The sequence below is a fragment of the Hordeum vulgare genome, chromosome 7H (genome assembly GCF_904849725.1).
Source record: "Hordeum vulgare subsp. vulgare chromosome 7H, MorexV3_pseudomolecules_assembly, whole genome shotgun sequence".
Classification (NCBI taxonomy): domain Eukaryota; kingdom Viridiplantae; phylum Streptophyta; class Magnoliopsida; order Poales; family Poaceae; genus Hordeum; species Hordeum vulgare.
This window is the reverse complement of record NC_058524.1, coordinates 10,438,684-10,457,209: the sequence shown is the minus strand read 5'-3', so window position 1 is coordinate 10,457,209 and position 18,526 is coordinate 10,438,684. Positions and strand designations below refer to the sequence as shown.

General features: G+C 43.5%; 1 protein-coding gene and 1 non-coding gene across 2 annotated transcripts; both read left to right on the top strand.

Moving 5' to 3' along the window:
* The first annotated feature begins 1,417 nt into the window (after positions 1-1,417).
* LOC123411490 lies at positions 1,418-3,737 on the top strand. Its single transcript, XM_045104449.1, has 4 exons — positions 1,418-1,526; positions 2,953-3,051; positions 3,197-3,358; positions 3,451-3,737. Exons 2-3 carry the CDS (start codon positions 2,958-2,960, stop codon positions 3,340-3,342), a joined length of 240 nt encoding a protein of 79 aa, XP_044960384.1. The 5' UTR covers positions 1,418-1,526; positions 2,953-2,957; the 3' UTR covers positions 3,343-3,358; positions 3,451-3,737.
* A 12,442-nt stretch (positions 3,738-16,179) lies between these two features.
* On the top strand, positions 16,180-16,318 carry LOC123414472. Its single transcript, XR_006614434.1, has one exon. It is a non-coding gene; the product is annotated as a small nucleolar RNA Z247 (small nucleolar RNA).
* The last annotated feature ends 2,208 nt before the right edge of the window (positions 16,319-18,526 follow it).

Sequence of the window (18,526 nt, the reverse complement as noted above, 5' to 3'; positions counted from 1 at the left end):
TGACTTGATAACGCGACTTTTTCTTTCACTTATGCCCGATGTTTTTGTTGTTCATGTGATGTTTGCTTGCATCGGTTGAGTGTGCCATGTGGAGGAAATTCGATAGCGTGCTCTTTTGCTTATTCTTTAGTTGAGCTGCCTGTGTCGCACCGTAGTTTCTAGACGACCGTATTCTATAACAATTGCTACTCTTTCTGTCCCATAATATAAGAATATTTAGTCTCAAAAAATGCTTTTTATACTATGGGACTTAGGTATCACATGTGTCGTGTTTGATTATTCTCTCTCTGTCCTAGTTTATTGGGCCCGAAGACCACTTCTCTTGTACGGGAGGAGAGACTCGGGGACAGGAGGAGGCGCCCGTTTGCGCTCCTCGCGCCTGCAGCACCCTGCGTTGGCCCGACCCATCAAACAAATCTGGTGCCCCTGCAGGCCCTGAAAAAGTTCATTGATATTCAAGAAATAAAGTACACGATTTTATAAAAAAAATCTTTAAATGGAAAAAATGTTAACAAATTTAAAAAATAATAATAATCAAATTTGAAAAATGTCTATAACATTTGATAAAGGTTCATTAATTTTTATTAAAAGTTCAGTGGAAAAATGTTCATAAATTTGAAAGAAAAAGTTAATGGATTTTCAAAAAAAGTTCCTCCAATTTTAAAAAAGTTCATCAAAATTTTAAAAAAGTTAATCAAATTTGAAAAATGGTCATCGCATTAAAAAGGAGTTCATTAATTTTGTAAAATAGTTCATTGAATTTGAAAAAAACATCGAATTATAAAAAAGGTCATCAAATTGAAAAAAAGTTCATTGAATTTGTGAAAAAATCATTATACTTTCAAAAATGTTCATTTGATTTGAATAAAGTTCATTAATTTTGACGAAATTTCGACGAACTTAAAAAATAATCGATTTGAAAAAAAAGTTCACAAACTATTAAAAAATCATCGAGCCAGGAAAAAATGAAAAATATAAAAAAACGCAAAGAACGAAGAACAGAAGCGAAAATCGAAAACCAAAGAAGGAAACAAGAAAAGAGCAAAAGAAAAATAGTCATCAGGTCGGGTGCACTGGCGCGGTGATTACTGCCGGTTAACCCAAAGTGAAGATCGGGGCCTGTTAGCAGAATTGCACAGTAACAAATGCTTGTGGCCCCAAATAGGATTTCCGAGCGGCGCCTCCCTGGCGGGGTGCGGTGGCGTTGGTTTTTTTGGGGGGGGAGGGGGGGGGGAGTATCCTAATGGCGTTGGTGGGTCTGCTTGGCTGAGCCATGGGCTTTTACACACACGAGCCCTCCTCATTTGGGTTTGGAGAGCCCGGGGCAGGCCAGGTCGTCGATAGATATCCCTACCGGGCCCACGTTCCGAGCCCGACGAGGCCCAGCTACACCGGCCTCTTCTTCTTTACGTCTGGCTAGCTAGCAGCAGCACATTCCACAATCTTTCTCCCCTCTCGCTCTCTCCACCAAGCAAGAACTCGGACCAGCCGCCGCCGAATCCGCCGAACTCGGACCAAGCAAGAAGGTAATCACCACCACCGCTCCCCCTCCTCCTCCTAGCCAGCTCCCTCCCCACCCCAGCGCGCCTCAAATCTGCACCATCAAGCTGCCTGCTTTGCTCTGCTCTGCCTCGCCGCCCTCGCCCCCGCCGGATCTGGCAGCATCAGCGTCCCTGTCTCTTTTCCCCCTTGCCCTTGGCTCCGGCGGGCTAGATCTCGAGGATTAGGAGCTCCGGGGATCGGGTGACCAGCTTAGCTTAGGCTTTGCTCTCGCGGGCGGAGACCCCGTCCGGATCGCGCGCGTCGGCTCGGCTTCCCGCCGGCGGGGAGAAGAAGGCTCGCGGCGTGCGTGCGTGTGTGCCCCGTGCTGCAGCTGTAGATCACGCCCGCCAGCTGCTGCTTGCGCTCGGGTGTCTGGTTCTGCAGCAGCAGCAGGCTTCCCGCCGGCGGGGAGAAGAAGGCTCGCGGCGTGCGTGCGTGTGTGCCCCGTGCTGCAGCTGTAGATCACGCCCGCCAGCTGCTGCTTGCGCTCGGGTGTCTGGTTCTGCAGCAGCAGCAGATCCAGAGTCGATTTCGCCTACCCCGTGCCCCAGGATAGGATGGAAGAGATGAGCCAAACTGGCGCCTTGACTTTTGTGAACTGTGTTAGGTTGGTTCGGTTGCCCCTGCTGTACGAGGGGCACGGTTGATGGATCTTGACCTGCATAGCTTCCTGGTTTCCAATGGTGGAATGTTTCTCCTTGGTCCGCCTTCTCCCCCGGGTTGAATTGCCGGGTGCATACCAGGGCCTTGCTAAAAGCCGTTCCAAAGTGGAATCCCTGTGTCCACCATGGAAGAAATGCCTCCCTCTTTTGCTACTACTTACATACAATGAGAAAAGCAGCCAGTAGAGGTAGGTATGTCTTGCTGGTTTGTTGCTACAGTTTACTACTGTGTGTTTTTGGCTAGTTCCCTCAGCCTTGCAATTGAATTGAATTGAATGACCCTAGTTTAGCTTAGGCCACATCTGTTGCAACTCACAAGTCACAATCTGTGTTGTGGCCACCATATAACCATAGTTATTAGGGTTCCAGGGAGTAAGATATCTTCACTTGGGAATTGTTTGCATTTGGGTCCAGTTTTTGTTCATGAAGAAGATAAAAGCCGGATGGATTTTGTGCATATTCCTGGATGAATTTGTATGCTGCAAAGACCATGGGAAATGCCCATGATTATGATGTATCAAGTATATCAACTGATAACAGCTTTGCCTCATTAGTTGCATGCTATTACTATGGTAAAACATCACTTTGGTCATCTCAAGGGCCTACTGGGTGATGCACTTGGTAGAATCTTCTTATTATTGGCAAATGATTCATTCCAGGCTTGGCAACTTTCATGATTTAAACCTTGAACAATCTGTACAAGTTTCCTGCCCTCTGTTGCTGACTTTTTGTGTACTGAACTGTGCAGCTCCAATGGCTGCCAAGTACATCGTCGGCGGCCTCGTTGGCTCCTGTGTCATCTCGTACGCCTGTGACTACATCGTTTCTCAGAAGAAGATCTTCGGTGGTACGTACTGTGTCTTGTCTCTATAGTTCCTGTTGTGAATTCTCAGCATAGTCAGCATATTACACTCTTGGTGCTTAAAAAATAGCATTCAAAAACCATTTCCTTTATGTTAACTATTCTTATCATGCTGTTGCTCCTTGATCAGGCACCATCCCAGGGACCGTCTCGGACAAGGAGTGGTGGAAGGCTACAGAGCAGAGGTTCCAGGCCTGGCCCCGTGTCGCCGGACCACCGGTCATCATGAACCCCATCAGCCGCCAGAACTTCATCGTCAAGGACCTCAACCGCTGAGGCCCTAGACCTTAAGGTAGAGCAACCATCTAGACTGTGCCTGCCAAACCTTGTTTCTACATCAGATTCCATGGCTCTGATTCTAGATCGTCCACTTGCTGGTTTCAGGTTCGCGGTCGTTCGGAAGCTTTACCCTGATGGCGATGTCTCTTGCTGCAACCTACCTATATGTGCTGGCTGCGCACTCTGAAGGCTATTTTGTCTGTCTAAATAATTGAAACAACACTATTGTGTAGGGCACCGTGGTTTTATTTCTTCTGAAGAACAGAAGAGAACCGAACCTGAAGCATATTTGCTTTGGCCTTTTTGTCATCTGTCCTTTGCATAAACATTTGTTTACTTTCGCATTGCACTTGTCACAGCAGCAGCATCGTAATTCATGCTTCACAGATTTAGACCCTTTTCCTAACTCCAGGCTAGGATCTACTTCCTCCGTTCCTAAATATAAGCCTTTCTAGAGGTTCCACTAATGGATTACATACGGATGTATATAGACATACTTTAGAGTGTATATTCACTCATTTTGCTCCGTATGTAGACCCCTAGTGAAATCTTTTAAAAGACTTGTATTTAGGAATGGAGGGGGTAGATGGCCTTGTTCTCGAGAGGTTTCTTTTGTTTCTCTTGAGTGATGCTCAATGCTTAGGTTGGTAGCAATTTTTTTGTTCTAGATGCGGTAGAAAAGTTGCCAGAGAAAAACGCCATGGAGATTGGACTGCTATCAAATTGTCTGATTAGTTTTTGCATAGGTGTTTACGGGTGATTGGTTGGAAGTTTCTGCAGGCGATGGAAGATGTTCAGGTGCAGTTCCTTGGCCTGAAATTTGTTGAACAAAGGTGCTAGTTGCCACATTGTCACCATTGCAAGTCAATGATCTGCAATTCGGATTAAACTGGCAACATGTACTTTTGGCTGACTAGCTTTTCTGTCAACAAGTGCATCTTGGGCTCCTTTGTGTTAAGATTTAATTAATCACTAGATCATCGAGGGCGCGCGTTGCCACGCCCGTCTAGTATGGAGATGGAATGCTAATAAATTAGTAAATATATCAAAGCATAAAAATGAACATAAATAGATGTTTTTATCAAAAGTAACCATAAATCTAAAGTATAAGGCTCTAGCAAATGGTATTTTAACGAATCATGATAAGAATATGGCTTCTTCATTTCCAAAATAATAACATAGCATCCCCACTGAAGAATTATTTATACAAAGTTACAATGTATTATCTTGTAGACAGCTTTTTTCACAAAGATATGAACTAACGGTTCTTTCATAAACTCCACATTGACTCTAAAGGTTTTTTTGGACTTCCTGATGGTTCTTAGAAGCCGGTATCTTAACCACACACATCAGAAAAAACCAAACTAAAAGATGAGAAGCATGGTTGCGTGGGACACATCAGGAAAAACCAAACTAAAAGATGAGAAGCATGGTTGCGTGGGACACATCTGTAAGCAAGATCAAGTGCAAAGAATATTTTCCCTAAAGAAGATGACATCTTTAGATGAATTGCATTATAAAGTACTATAATGTTAAGACAAGATATATACAAAATTTAGTGTTCAAAAAACAAAATGTTGGCAATATCAAAATGGTTATGTTTTTTTAATGTAAAATGGTTATGGTTTATCCCTCATACTTACATGACAACACGCACTATATATAGCTGGTCTCTTCCTCCTAGACTACATCACTCTTGATGTCATCCTTCACATGAGGAATGTAAATGTGCTAAAAGCATGCATAGAGAAGTATTGTTCATACAAGGTTTTTCATTTGGCACACCGCTAAAAGGGGGATGATATCTCATCCCACAATGTGGTTAAATAATCAAGTAAAATCTCCTTTTTCACGAGCAGTTAGACAGTCAAACAGTTTAACTTTCTGCACAACACATTTTCAGAAAATAGCGATGATGTATAGAGTTGAGCAAACAAAGGGTAATAAACAATGGAAATGGAAGAAAGAACGTTATTTAATCAGTGAAAATATAAGGATAATCTTTACTAATCCCAGCATAGGCTTTAATGAAGTCCCACTCATACTCATATGCTTAGTGTGTTTTTGAAGCAAACAGTGCAGCTGCCATTGGCTAATCAACTCAAATGTTAAGTAAATCTAACAAATTATGTCGATAGCTACCCCTACGTTGTGATGTGAGCATTTCATTTGCAAAGATGTAATGGCTTTTATGCCTGCCTTAGTTTATTGAAGTGATATGCTAGTAAGCAGCCCTAAAACTTTTTTTTCTTTAAACTTAACTCATTACCTGCACAAAGTGTGAGATGAAGCCAGATAAGATTAGAATATTCGGTGTGGAAGATTGAAGATCGGGTAGAGTAACGGTACCTAATTTCCAACCCATTTATTTCTTCATGGAGATCATTGGGGGAAGTTCCATTTATATTAATATGCTCGACATCGTTGAGTCTTTACCATCGCCTCATGCCATCATGATAAGAGGGGTTCATCGCTATTGCCTGATGCAGTGATGCCTTCACGGAAGTAAACTGTCGCATACAACACAAACAGTACCATGGCCTGAATAATAGAGAAACACAAAGTAAGCAATTGTATATCCTTAATGCATATATAGATACTAAAACATGAAGGTATGGGGTATGCCAGTCCACGTGAATTAATTACCTGGCCCATAGCCAGCATCTCAAGCATAATATCTTGGTGGCACATGTATGTAGGAGTAACAAAACAAAAAAGAACATCTAAAGAAACGAAATAAGCAGACACCTATCTCTTCCGAGCAAATGTACACGCTATCACACAACATGATCATGCTTATGAATTGAAAATCAGGAAGGAAGAAAATACCATATGCCAGTGCGGATATAAGGGCCACAACACACGACGAACCACCGGGCGGACACATAGCGAGCCAGGCGAGGCGCTCTTCCTCGAGTCCTAGTGGTCTGCTGGAGGCACACGACGAACAACCGACGTCGGTGTGAGGAACAACACCTTGGGCGGCTTGCCATATGGCGCATATTTGGAAGCTGGCGAAGGTGTTGTTCCTCACACCGGCGTCGGGGATGGTGCTGGCTTGAAAAGCTCTATCGACCACCTTGTGGAAGGCATAGATGGTGACGGGATTCGTCTAGCAGGGTGGACTTGATCAGTGTGATGGCATCAAAACCAGAACTCCCAGCCCATATGTCTCTCCACTGTGCTACAATTGGCAGAATAATAAGTGTATCGATCAATTCTATGGACACAGCTGCATGAGGGCACAACAAGGAACAACTGAAAAACACATCAATCAGGATGCTTGTTCAGTACACACACCTTTGCAAACATTATCTTTTCCTTGATATTTGATCTCTACCATCCATCTTTCAACGTCCTGGTTGTTAATTTTGCCTCATGTGGCAATTTGGTTTCATCAAAACTCTGAATTCTTTACTGATAATCTCAGTGTTATCATAGAAGAATAATAATTCTTTGAAATAACCTGGCAGAAAAAAGGTTGCCACGGGACAAATCAACAAGCCAATTGTCCCAGTTTTAAATCAAGCAACAACCAACTGATCTTATTGTGTATGCAACCGGAACAATCCTCGGTTGCACGTACAGGAGAATGACATCGTAAGCAAAAAGGAGTGTGTGTTGGCGTCTGGATAACGATTCCTTTGATTTCTCATCAGTCATGTCTGGGCTTCGACTGCATACAATAAAGCGTTACATGGGGTGGGCGCTGCTCCCTCAACAAATTCATCGATCTGCTATTCATTTAGCCTGACTTAGGGTTTAATGGGTTGCTAGCTCTCACCCTTACTATATATCTTACTGGTCGCACAACAACTTTCCGTTCACTGGTTTGCAGATCAAATTAATAGTATGGGAGTGCATAATCTTCCCTTGTCAAAACTTGAAATCAAAAGAAAAGGAAAAAGGTACATGGTGGTGATTCTCACCTTGACGCTGAAGGGGGCAAGCGACTGCTTGCAGCAGAATTGGTGGAGGACCAGCCCCCATGACATGGAGGAAGTTTGAAGTAAATTCGTCGTCCCCCGCTTGGTGCTCTAGCCGCCCGTCGCTGCATTGCTGCTAGGAGAAGGGAGAAGAGGACTTTGGTGGCCGGCGTGTTCAACTATTCATGATCCCATTACTGAACTTTAGTTCCTCGCTGAGTAGCACACTAACACGCCCTGAAACAACAACAATGATGCCTCACATATAGGTTTCTGAAGTGAAGTAAATCAAACCAGGCCATCGCTCATTGGGGAGAGGGGTGGGTTGGGATCAATCTTTGGACTCGACCACTATGTTGAGGTCGTCACAAAGGAGAGTTCGAGGAGGACACCTGGGGTACGGTGGTGGGAGGGGCCGAACAGGGCTTGCGGTGGCCGCCGCCACTTAGGGTCAAGATCGAGAGATTGAGTCGTGGCTTGATCTTCGCGCCGGTAGTGGCTGGGGGCGGCGGCGCACTAGGGTGAGGGCAACGTACAGCCAGGTCGGAGAAGAGGAGAGGTCGACGAGAGATAAATGAAGGAACGGGGCCGAGAGACAGAGAGAGAGGAGATGCTCATGGAGACATGGACTTCGTGGATTGAATACTTGTGCGCGAAACTGGCCCAATTAATCAGAGGCCACCGAAACGGCTCCCGGAGTAGCAGCCCTAAGGACAGGCGACCCGGTTAGCGTTAAACAATAATCTGACGACCAAAAATACTTCAAACACACAATCTGACGGCTAAGATTGTAAGTGCGCTGAGAGGACAGGGATTAGGTGCAGTTTTACTGTCTTTAATGAGTTAATTAAGGAGAATCTTCTGCTAACCGTTATGTGGTTATTCTTTCCCTTGATTTTTTTAACACTGTACAGACGCAATCGTTCATATACATTGGCATATATTCATCTCTATGAACATACGAGTTGGCATATCATCTTAAGACTTATAAAGTCATTGTAGGTGTGTCGTCGTTGATGAAAACGTTCCTTTTCATTGAAAATATATTACTGAAAATCTTGCAATAAATTTAGAAATAATGTAAGCAACCTGATTTGAACCGAATCCTGTTGGGATGGAGATACTATTGTTCCTTTAATCATCTAACCAATGGTTGGTTCGCTTTTCTCTTGATGTTGATAGACGCGACTCTCGCTCGTGGTTGTTTCTGTAAAGACGCATGTAACTTGCGTCTCTTGTATCCATATAAATAGCACCATCATGAATAAAGAATGTGACTTGATTGATTACATTAGCATGCTATGCTCTGACGGAGCGATTTCATGGCGGAACGCTGCGAGAGCACGAGAGAGCGTGTTGCCTGCGGGCTCGACCTCCTGCAATAGCCTGAGACAGCCACAGCCTCGACGGAGTGATTCCGGAGGCATCATCTATGGCGATCTTCAGTCTCGCCCACCATGCACCGAGGCGACTACTCACGCTACGCCCTCAGCCGTGCGACCACAGACATGGCCCGGCCTTGACCTCCCGGCGCGTGGCGCCGGTGGCCCTCCAACGCCGCGAGGCTCAGCAGCTCCGCCCGAATCGTCGCTGAAGCGGCTCCAACCGGCCGGCGGCCTCCGGCTCCTCAACGGCGTGGCGTCCGCCTCCGGCCTGGGATCTTCTCCAAATGTGGAATATGGGGTTCCGGACCTCTGCACGCATTGCTGGTGATACACATACAGCAGCCCGGCCATGGCGGTCGTGGGCGTCTTCGCCTGTGTGTGTGTCAGTCACGGGATTGAGATGTGGCTGGGTTTGCGCCTGGTCGCTCTCTTGCTTATTCGTCCAGTTGACCAGGCTGGATTTTAGCGATGGCTGCTAGCCCATTTGCATGCTTATTCGGCTCCCACCGGCCCCTGCTTAATTGCCAAGTATTTTTTCAGCTTTTTACCAGATTATAGTGCTCCAACAACTATTGCTATTTATTAGAATTTGTCATGTTTAGGCCAAATCCGCATTTATATCATTTTCTGTTTAATTTTAAAAATTCTATAAATACATGATTGTTAATGCCTGACATGTTCTTTATCGGTACAATGACAATGTTTTACAACTGAGATTAAATTTTCTCACACAACAATGTTGATTTGGATGCTACATGAGCCTGATCACCCAGTGAATCAATCCTACTATAGCTTTTCACAGTATCATGTGGATTTTGATCTCTTTTTTTCCTTCATATTTAAGGGTTACATATAGTTGGATTGTCATTGATTTCCATAGATTTCATGCAATCAGAATCAGAATTTAAATACATATTATGCATGCACGGAAGAGCTGACTACTATTTATTGTGCATCATGCTTGTGAGTTATTGATATATCTTTGCGATCCTCCTCCATGTCCTATTATTTTTTTATTTATGGCCAAGCGACATGGTACTATAATATTATAGTATCTTTGTACGGTTGAATATCGTTGTTGTGTACTATAATATTTATCATAATGAGTCCATGTCATAAATTAATTGTTTGTAAAGATGATTTCATAGTGTTCTTTTAACTTCTTGAATCATATAATGTCGTATGGTGTGCTCAATTTGTAACAACAAAGTGTGTTCATGTTACTAGCAAAGGTTTTTAATGTTGATCTCAACTTTAGTTAATTAGCCATTAGAATGTCCAATTCATCTCTTTTAGGCAAGACAACCATTTATTGATTCATTGTATAATGCATCTTCTTGACAAAATGATACATATGCTACTGACCGGACTAGATAACATGAATGGTTTTTGCCACGATGCCTGAAACCCAAAGACGGATTTCTTCTACTTTATTAGTATTATATCGATAACATTTTTTTTATTTGTAGATCACAAGGATGAGATATTGTAGTTGTCTCAATAGGCATTAATTCGTAGCTAAATGCTGCAACCAAATGTCCTAATTAGCCAATTTTGATTTTCTATGTGAACGTCTGCGCACCTAGCCGATCCGTTCTTTTAAGCTCCTAGGGCAACTAATAGGAGCAACTATGCACTCGAGCATGAACCCAAAATCAATCAACTCAACACCTGTCACTCTTTCACGCCCTCCTCTTCACTTCAATTTATGCTAGAGCATTCCACATTGAGCTACACCGGGTATCATTGTTGAAGGGATGAATGTTGAAGGGTTTGCTAGTATGGTTAAAAGCATGGTGGGAGTATAGAGCATGCAGTTATGGTCCAATAACCCACTCCAAGTCACTGATGAACAACTTGAAAGATGGTGCAAACGGTAGTTGTTTGAGTAGACATTACATGCCACGATGTTAACGTTGGCCTTTAGGGTTGCAGACGAATGTCTAACTACACATCAAGTAACTCAACGAATGGTTCCTATATTGTGGCCTAGAGGACATGTTGTGTCCATCTGCAACTAAATTGTGTGTCTCGGTATGAGAGGGCAGACGGATCCCTCAATTAACAACCGAGCTAGATCACAGTATCAAACGTTGGTAGCTCCGCATGCGAGTACTGTTAAACCGCATGTATATCTTGGATAGAGATAGACTTTAGGTAGTTGCTTAAACCTCTTATCTCCTTTGTATTCAAATATCTATCTCTAGTTATCTTTCTCTTCAAGATGTAACTCTCTTCAAATCTTGTACGCATATCCAGGCTTGCAACCTGTTATATAAACACGCACCACGTCACCCAGCAAGGGTAAGACGTTTCCGTAAGTTCGTACATGGTAATCAGAGCTTTCCTTTTCCAAACCACACTACAACAAAACAAAGCTTTGGTAACACAATCAGGTAACACATGGTAAAGTATGTTACAAGTGAAATTCAAGTAACACAAGATTTATGTTACAACACCTGGCAGTAACGCATACTGTATGTGTTTCGATCATGTGTTACAACAATATCTAACAAGTAACATATAATTATGTGTTGAATGTAATGTGTTACAGATATTGACCGAGTAACATATAAATATGTGTTGACGAAATGTGTTACAAACTTTCATGCAAATAATCATGTGTTGATCCATACTGTTACGGTCTTTGTTATTTGGGAAATGGAAAAACTAAAATCAATTGCATGAGTGTATCACCATTACCTTAACATAGTCACACGTGTCAACTTAAAATTCTTTAATAAAAATGAATAAATAAATAAAAATGGCAAAGAGGATAGGAAACAACCATACAATTTGGTTACGGTAAATACCGAACAATATTGATACAATTTTGATAAATACCATATGAATCAAATTTGACAGGAATTTTAGGATGACTCACAACCATTCATGTCAAACTAAAAATTTGACTATAAGTAATAATTGCATGCTTTTGAGTTTTCAAGTTGTAGCTCTGCGTAACTCCAGCATATAGTAAAATAAAAATGTTGGATGGGTCAACTAAAAAAAGAAAAAAAAAGAAAATGCTGGACGAGTTAGTAAAGGATATATAAAAAGACATAAAACATTTTCTAGTTAAAAATCAAACCTACTTGTCATGTTTTATTTTGAAAATTCCAAAAAAAGCATGCTTGTTTTTTTGAAACCATTATAGTTCATGAGTCCTATGGTTAAATAGGAGGTTCGGAAGAGGAGCTTGGTGGGTGACCTGAAAAGGCTCAGATCATCATAATTCAAGGTCTTTCGAAACCAACTATATCGTCGACTCACCGTGAGCCGATTAATTACCTCGACGTATTCCTTTATTGGCAAGGTGTGAGGCGTTGCCTTGGTGCAGGTTGTGCGTCAACGGGAGACAAGTGGAAGATCAAAACACAAATGTACTAGGTTAACAAATATTGATTCACTATAATAATAACAATTTAGACTACATTTCAAATTATAAAACATTGCAAATTGTAATATAATCCTCCTATATTATGCGGTATTTTTAAAACGTTTCACGTATTCTTTCTATAGAAACGCGCCACAACTTACCATCAATTGAATCTCTTGATTCCAACCATCGCATATGTGTGCCTCCAGCCTCCAGGAATCAACATTTATTTATGTACATACATGCGTTATGTACTTATACATGTCAAATATTTTAGATCTATGAATTATAAAATCCTAGCCTTTAATTCTCGTGATCGACGGACCAAATATTTTGGAGGCCCCGCCATTGAAACCCAAATTGAAGTGACGAGGTCATATAAGCCGCTAAATAAAATTTTGGAGCTAAATCCCCAAACCCCTGCCCCTAACCCTATCTCTCTCCATCCCTCATCGTGATTCCTACCTCTCTCTCCTGTGGCAGCGGCAGTTAGATCTGAGGCAACAAAGCGCCACGACGGCCGCCGCACACCTCCCCATGGCTCCCTCCTTCCCTTTCTACATCCCTCCCCCAGCTGGGTAAGATCTCCGACAACGCCGTTCCTCTCAGGCCACGTGTTGGTCGCCATTGGGATCCACGAATCCGGTGCCTCGCTATCTCCATTATGCGAACATCACGGCGATATAAGCCTACTCATGCTTGGTGCGGCGAGGACCTCGGCATTCTCCTCCCATCGTGGCTTTGCGAGGGTTGGCTCGTCCGACGGATCTGGCAGGTACGTCAACATGCGACTCAAAGGAGGCCATGACGAGCACATCGTCGTGCTCCTCGTTCACTACATCTGCTGCATCTCCGCCTCCCCGTGGCCCAGCGTGATCGAGCGGGCTCGGGTGGGATCCGACGATGGGCTCCCTCTCCGCCTCCCTCTGAGCACGACCACACCAACACAGGACAGCCATGTGGCAGCGCACTGCCAAACGATGACTTCCTAAATTGGATTCTGAATTTCTCATGTATCTATACTTATCGTGTTTTGATGTCAATAATTATTAATACACGGATGCCCGCTTGAATATAGTTGGTTCAATTTCTTTTTTCCTAAATGTGTAGGGAAGTTGCCTGATGGCGGATCAATAGGTTCTACCTCCTGACTTACTATGCATGCTGTTTGGAAATGTGACACCTAATTTGTTGTGCAAGGCATGGCGATGCTGAGGTAACTGTTAGTTTTGAATGATTCGGTGGATCCTAAACTAATGAGCTTGGTGATGTAAACATGGCTGACTTGCAGACGTCTTTATACTTCTTTCCAAAATTGCCACCTATCAACTTGGTCACTTATAAGTGTTCTCCTTCATGGAATTAGTCACCATGTTGCACGTCTACGTGGGAGATAGCGTAACAATTTTTGTGTATGTATATAAGGCCTAAAAACATATTTTATATGTTCAGAGCTGAGACTCACTCTTTTACGCCAAACGTATATTTTATCTTATGATTTGGTCACCTACAGCTCAGGGCGCCGCTCTAAAGCAAGGCGGACACACGAAAGTGTGGCGTCATTGTGACTGACCTTCCAATTATATTTATCAGACTATAAGTGGGCTTGAGCTGTCTAGGTGGCCTTAACTGGAGCATTAGTGTATTAGCTTAGGTCCTATTTCGGTTTGAAACTGGCCTGGGGTCTTCTTTAATACAGCTACATCCATATATGTGTTTCTTAATTATATCGACTTACGCAGCCACTCTTATTTCGACTGTGAGCGAATACTATCAGATGATTGATACTGTTGCTGCAGATACATGGAGCAATGCTGAACGTAGTAGCATGCATTGAAACGCCTTCTACTATCATAATTGAATCTAAACCATGGTGAAAAAATGTGACCAGTAAAAGCTTAAATTGCAGTTTTTGGGATGTACAATTTCTTCATCTATGCTTACTTTTTTCTATAGCCACATCTTCAATTTGCTTTCACATAGTTATTTCTATTCAAAACTTCTGCTATAATTGCCAGGCTATACACAATCAAATGCTTTATTCCTGCCTCATAGAACCATTTCACATACCTTACAACTATCTTAGCATTCAAATGTTATTAAGTCGTAGAACACGCATCAGCGAAACAGAATTTTAAGACCAGTGACATTCGTTCCAGTACACAGTTTTATCATACAGATGTATTTAGATAGTGCAGCTAGTCTCTAGCTAATGGAAAGAGAATCCAGTAAGTAACAAGACTTGTAGACATATGTTGGCAGATCCTTGTATTGTATGGATGCTCCATTTTACTATGTGTCTCCATCACCTTTGTGTTATGCGTTAAGCTTTTGTTAATTTGGTCAAACCTGCATCCTTGCTTGCTAGTGGGTGTTATACTGGCATTGGAATGCTGAACTCTACTTGTGACATGCTCCCTCTTCTGTCGTCAATTTCACTTATATGCAAAATTATAATGGAACTGATTGTGACATGCTCCCTCTTCTGTCGTCAATTTCACTTATATGCAAAATTATATTGGAACTGATTGTAGACTGCATGTACAAGGAGGTTGTTTCTCTTAGTACTTATTTTAGTATAAAGTATAAGGAGGAAGGCATCAAGGTTGTAACAAGGCACTATATCAACCACTACACTAGCAACAAGGGTATGTCTTTTAGCTACAGTCCTCTTAGTATTTCCAATGGTAGAAGTAATGTTTTTTCCAATTGTTTATTAACATATACAATATTTCCGTTTGCAATGGTGAAGGTGGTTGTTTCTCTCATTTGTTATTTTCAGAACATAAAGATGGAATAATGGCAGAGCTCCTGCGGTTCTATCCTATGCTCATGCTCATGATGAAATCAAGAAGAAAACTAGTCCACTGAAGACTAGAAGCAGCAAGTTTAGTTTATGCCAATGGATGAAAAAATGTAATATTTTATCAAGGAATACTACAGAATGATGTGAAGATACTTATATTAAGTTTAGTGCAATTTAGTTATGCTATGATCGGTACAATTATACTTATGTATATTTGTAATAAATATCTTCAAATTTTTGATTTGTGCATGTGGTGAGCTTCAGTTTCTCCGTCATTTTAATGATGACAAGATCAAGTGCAGTAATTTTATTAAATTAGTGTATATTCATTAAAATATGTACCCAAATTTTGTTTAATAAAATAGAATTATATTATTAGGTTGTGATGCTAATATATCAATGTTATTGATGAAATTATTAGAGTTACAAGATGTGTTACAGTAATGAGAATATGGTGTTACACCATTTGGATATTATGTTACTAGTTTTGTCTCGAAGCTAAAAAAGGTGTTACCAATTGTGTTGCTATAGTTACAGTATAGTATGTTACCACCAATGTTCTACGTCTAGGTTAGTATGTTACTACTGGCGTTACTACAACTACAATAAAATGTTACCAGTGTACTTAGTAACACATACTATGCATGTTACTACAACGTAATTGTAACACAGTTTTTAAACAATAGTAACAACTATTATGTGTGACAATGGATAGCACGTAGTAACACGGGCTAATGGAACACATTTCAAAGTGTGTTACTACATGACCTAGTAACACCTTTTTGGGCCTATAGTAACATATTACCGTGTTACCAAAGCTCTGTTCTGTTGTAGTGCCATCTAGCGAAACAAACCCTATCTATGTCTTCCTCTGGCGCCTCCCAGCCAAACCTCAATGGCCAAGTTACGACGAGGCTTACCCACACCAATTTCATCCTCTGGCGCGCGCAGATCACGTCGCAGCTAAGAGGAGCGGGTGTCTTCGGCTACGTCGACGGCACATCACCAGAGCCGGCCAAGATCCTTACCTCCAAAGAAAAGGATGGGAAGGAATCCTCTGAGCCCAACCCCCTACACCCGATCTGGGTTCGGGAGGACCAGCAAGTGCTGGGCTATTTGCTGAACAACCTCTCCAAAGTGGTGCTTGTCCAGGTGATCGCGATCACCACGGCGCATGCGCTGTGGACGACTCTTGCCGGCATGTTCTCCTCCCAGTCCATGAGCCGCGTAAACAACATCCGCACGGCTCTGGTGGGCGCGCAGAAGGGCACACAATCGGTGCCCACCTTCTTCGCCCACATGCGCGGCCTCGCTGACGAGCTGGCGGCCACCGGCAAGCCCATCCCCGATGATGAGCTCATCTCCTACATCCTCCACGGCCTTGACATGGAGTATCAACCCCTTGTCTCCGCTCTTGACGCTCGCGTCACCCTGGTTTCCCTCGACGAACTATTTTCCATGCTCAGTAACTTTGATCAGAGAATGGCTATGTTCCAGGGATCCGGTGGCTTCAAGTCATCCGCGAATGCTGCGACCCGCGGCCGCGGTGGTTCCTCCTCTCGCTACCGTGGTCACTCGCGGGGTAGATCGGGAGGAAACAGTCCCTCCTCTGGAACACATCCCCGTAATGCCCCCTTCCTCCACCAACACAAAGGGGCGCCGCGGCGGGGCCAGGAGGTCTCGCCCAGATGTCGTGCGCTGTCAGATATGCGGCAAGCTCGGGCACACGGCTAAAGACTGCTGGTACCGCTTCGACGAGGACGAGGCATCCGGTGATGATGAGGAGAAGGTCGCAGCTGCTTCCGATGGCTCCTACGACGTCGATACAAATTTGTACCTCCACAGTGGGTCTACCAACCATCTCACCGGCGAGCTCGAGAAGGTAACCCTCCGTGAGAAGTACCACGGCAAGGATCAGATCCACATGGCAAATGGCGCAGGTATGAGAATAAGTCACACTGGTCACTCAGTCATTCATACCCCTCATCGAAAACTTCATCTTCGAAAAATCTTGCATGTTCCTAGAACCCACAAAAATCTGCTCTCAGTTCATAGAATTGCTATTGACAATCATGTCTTCCTCGAATTTCATCCCTTTTTCTTTCTCATAAAGGATCAGGCCACGAACAAAATACTCTACCGCGGTAGATGTGTTCGAGGACTCTACCCATTGCTTCCACAAGATCAAGGATCAAATAAATATGCCTACGGTGCTATCAAACTTTCTTCAACACGGTGGCATGATCGTCTAGGACATGCATCTTTTTCTTTAGTTGAACGTTTGCTTAGGAAAAATAAGCTCCCGTTTGTTGGTGAGCGTAGTGTCGAAACTATTTGAGATTCTTGCCAAAGAGCTAAAAGTCATCAGTTGCCTTATCCTATTTCCACCCGTGTTTCTACTCAACCACTTCAATTGATTTTTTTCGGATGTTTGGGGTCCTGCCCCCAGTTCTGTTGGTAGACACACCTATTATGTAAGCTTCATTGATGATTACAGCAAATTCTCATGGGTCTATCTTCTTAAGAAACGATCCGAAGTTTTTCAAGTGTTTCAAAATTTTCAAGCACTTGTTGAACGCAAAATACTTGCCGTTCAATCTGATTGAGGAGAGGAATATGCAAAATTAAATTCCTTTTTTCAACATCTTGGCATCTCTCATCCCGTGTCATGTCCTCATGCCCATCAATAGAATGGCTCTGCTAAGCGCAAGCACAAACACATTGTTGAGGTCGGCCTAGCTCTCCTAGCCGGAGCCTCCATGCCCCTAAAATTCTGGGATGAGGCGTTCCTCACAGCCGTACATATCATCAACATGCTTCCTAGCCGAGTGATAAACAATGAAACACCCATCGAGAGACTCCTTCACACCAAACCAGATTATAAATCTCTACGTGTTTTTGGCTGTGCATGCTGGCCTAACCTCCGTCCCTATAACAAGCGAAAACTCATGTTTCGGTCTACTCAATGTGTTTTTCTCGGGTATAGTGCTCAACACAAAGGTGTAAAATGCCTTGATGTTTCTTCTGGTAGAGTATACATCTCTCGTGATGTTTTTGATGAAACAAAGTTCCCCTTCTCTGAGCTTCATCCCAATGCGGGAGCACTCCTTCGCCAAGAAATTCTTCTTTTGCCATCCCACCTATCAGGTGCTAATCAAGGGGTTGATGACTGTGCTAATCATATGTTGACTAACTCTCTCACCCCTGCTCCTGAGTTTTGTGATGATTCAGGGAAAAACAGCGAAGAAAATGGAGTTTTTGATGCCCCGGACGGCTTACTGCCTCCATATCACATGTGTCTCCCCGCAGGAAGCAAACCCCCCTCGGGATCCGCTACGCAGTCTGACGCGTCGACAGAATCCCCCTCGGGATCCGTGTAGCCGTTCCCTGCCCAGACACGGGTGGCGGCGTGACAGGCGGGACATGCGTATCCGCTCCGGTCCCTGTGCCAACTACCCCGCGCCACACATCGCCAGGTGTCGGGTGCGGCGCCGCTGATGACGTCGTCCCCGCACCGCGCCAATCAGGAGCGGGCGCCCCGCGGTTGGCCACCTCTCGCGTTGTGTCTCCTGCGCCTGTCTGCTACAACCGACGCGCGACAGCCGTGGTGGCCCCCACCACTGGACAAGCCGACCCGGCTGATCCCGAGACCGTCTCTTCATCACCTATCGAGGACGGCTCGCTG

Excerpts from the sequence above, each read along its gene's own strand:
- LOC123411490 (XM_045104449.1), top strand. The coding sequence starts at position 2,958 with ATGGCTGCCAAGTACATCGTCGGCGGCCTCGTTGGCTCCTGTGTCATC. Across the intron at positions 3,052-3,196 it reads TCAGAAGAAGATCTTCGGTG|GCACCATCCCAGGGACCGTC; the intron begins GTACGTACTGTG and ends CTCCTTGATCAG.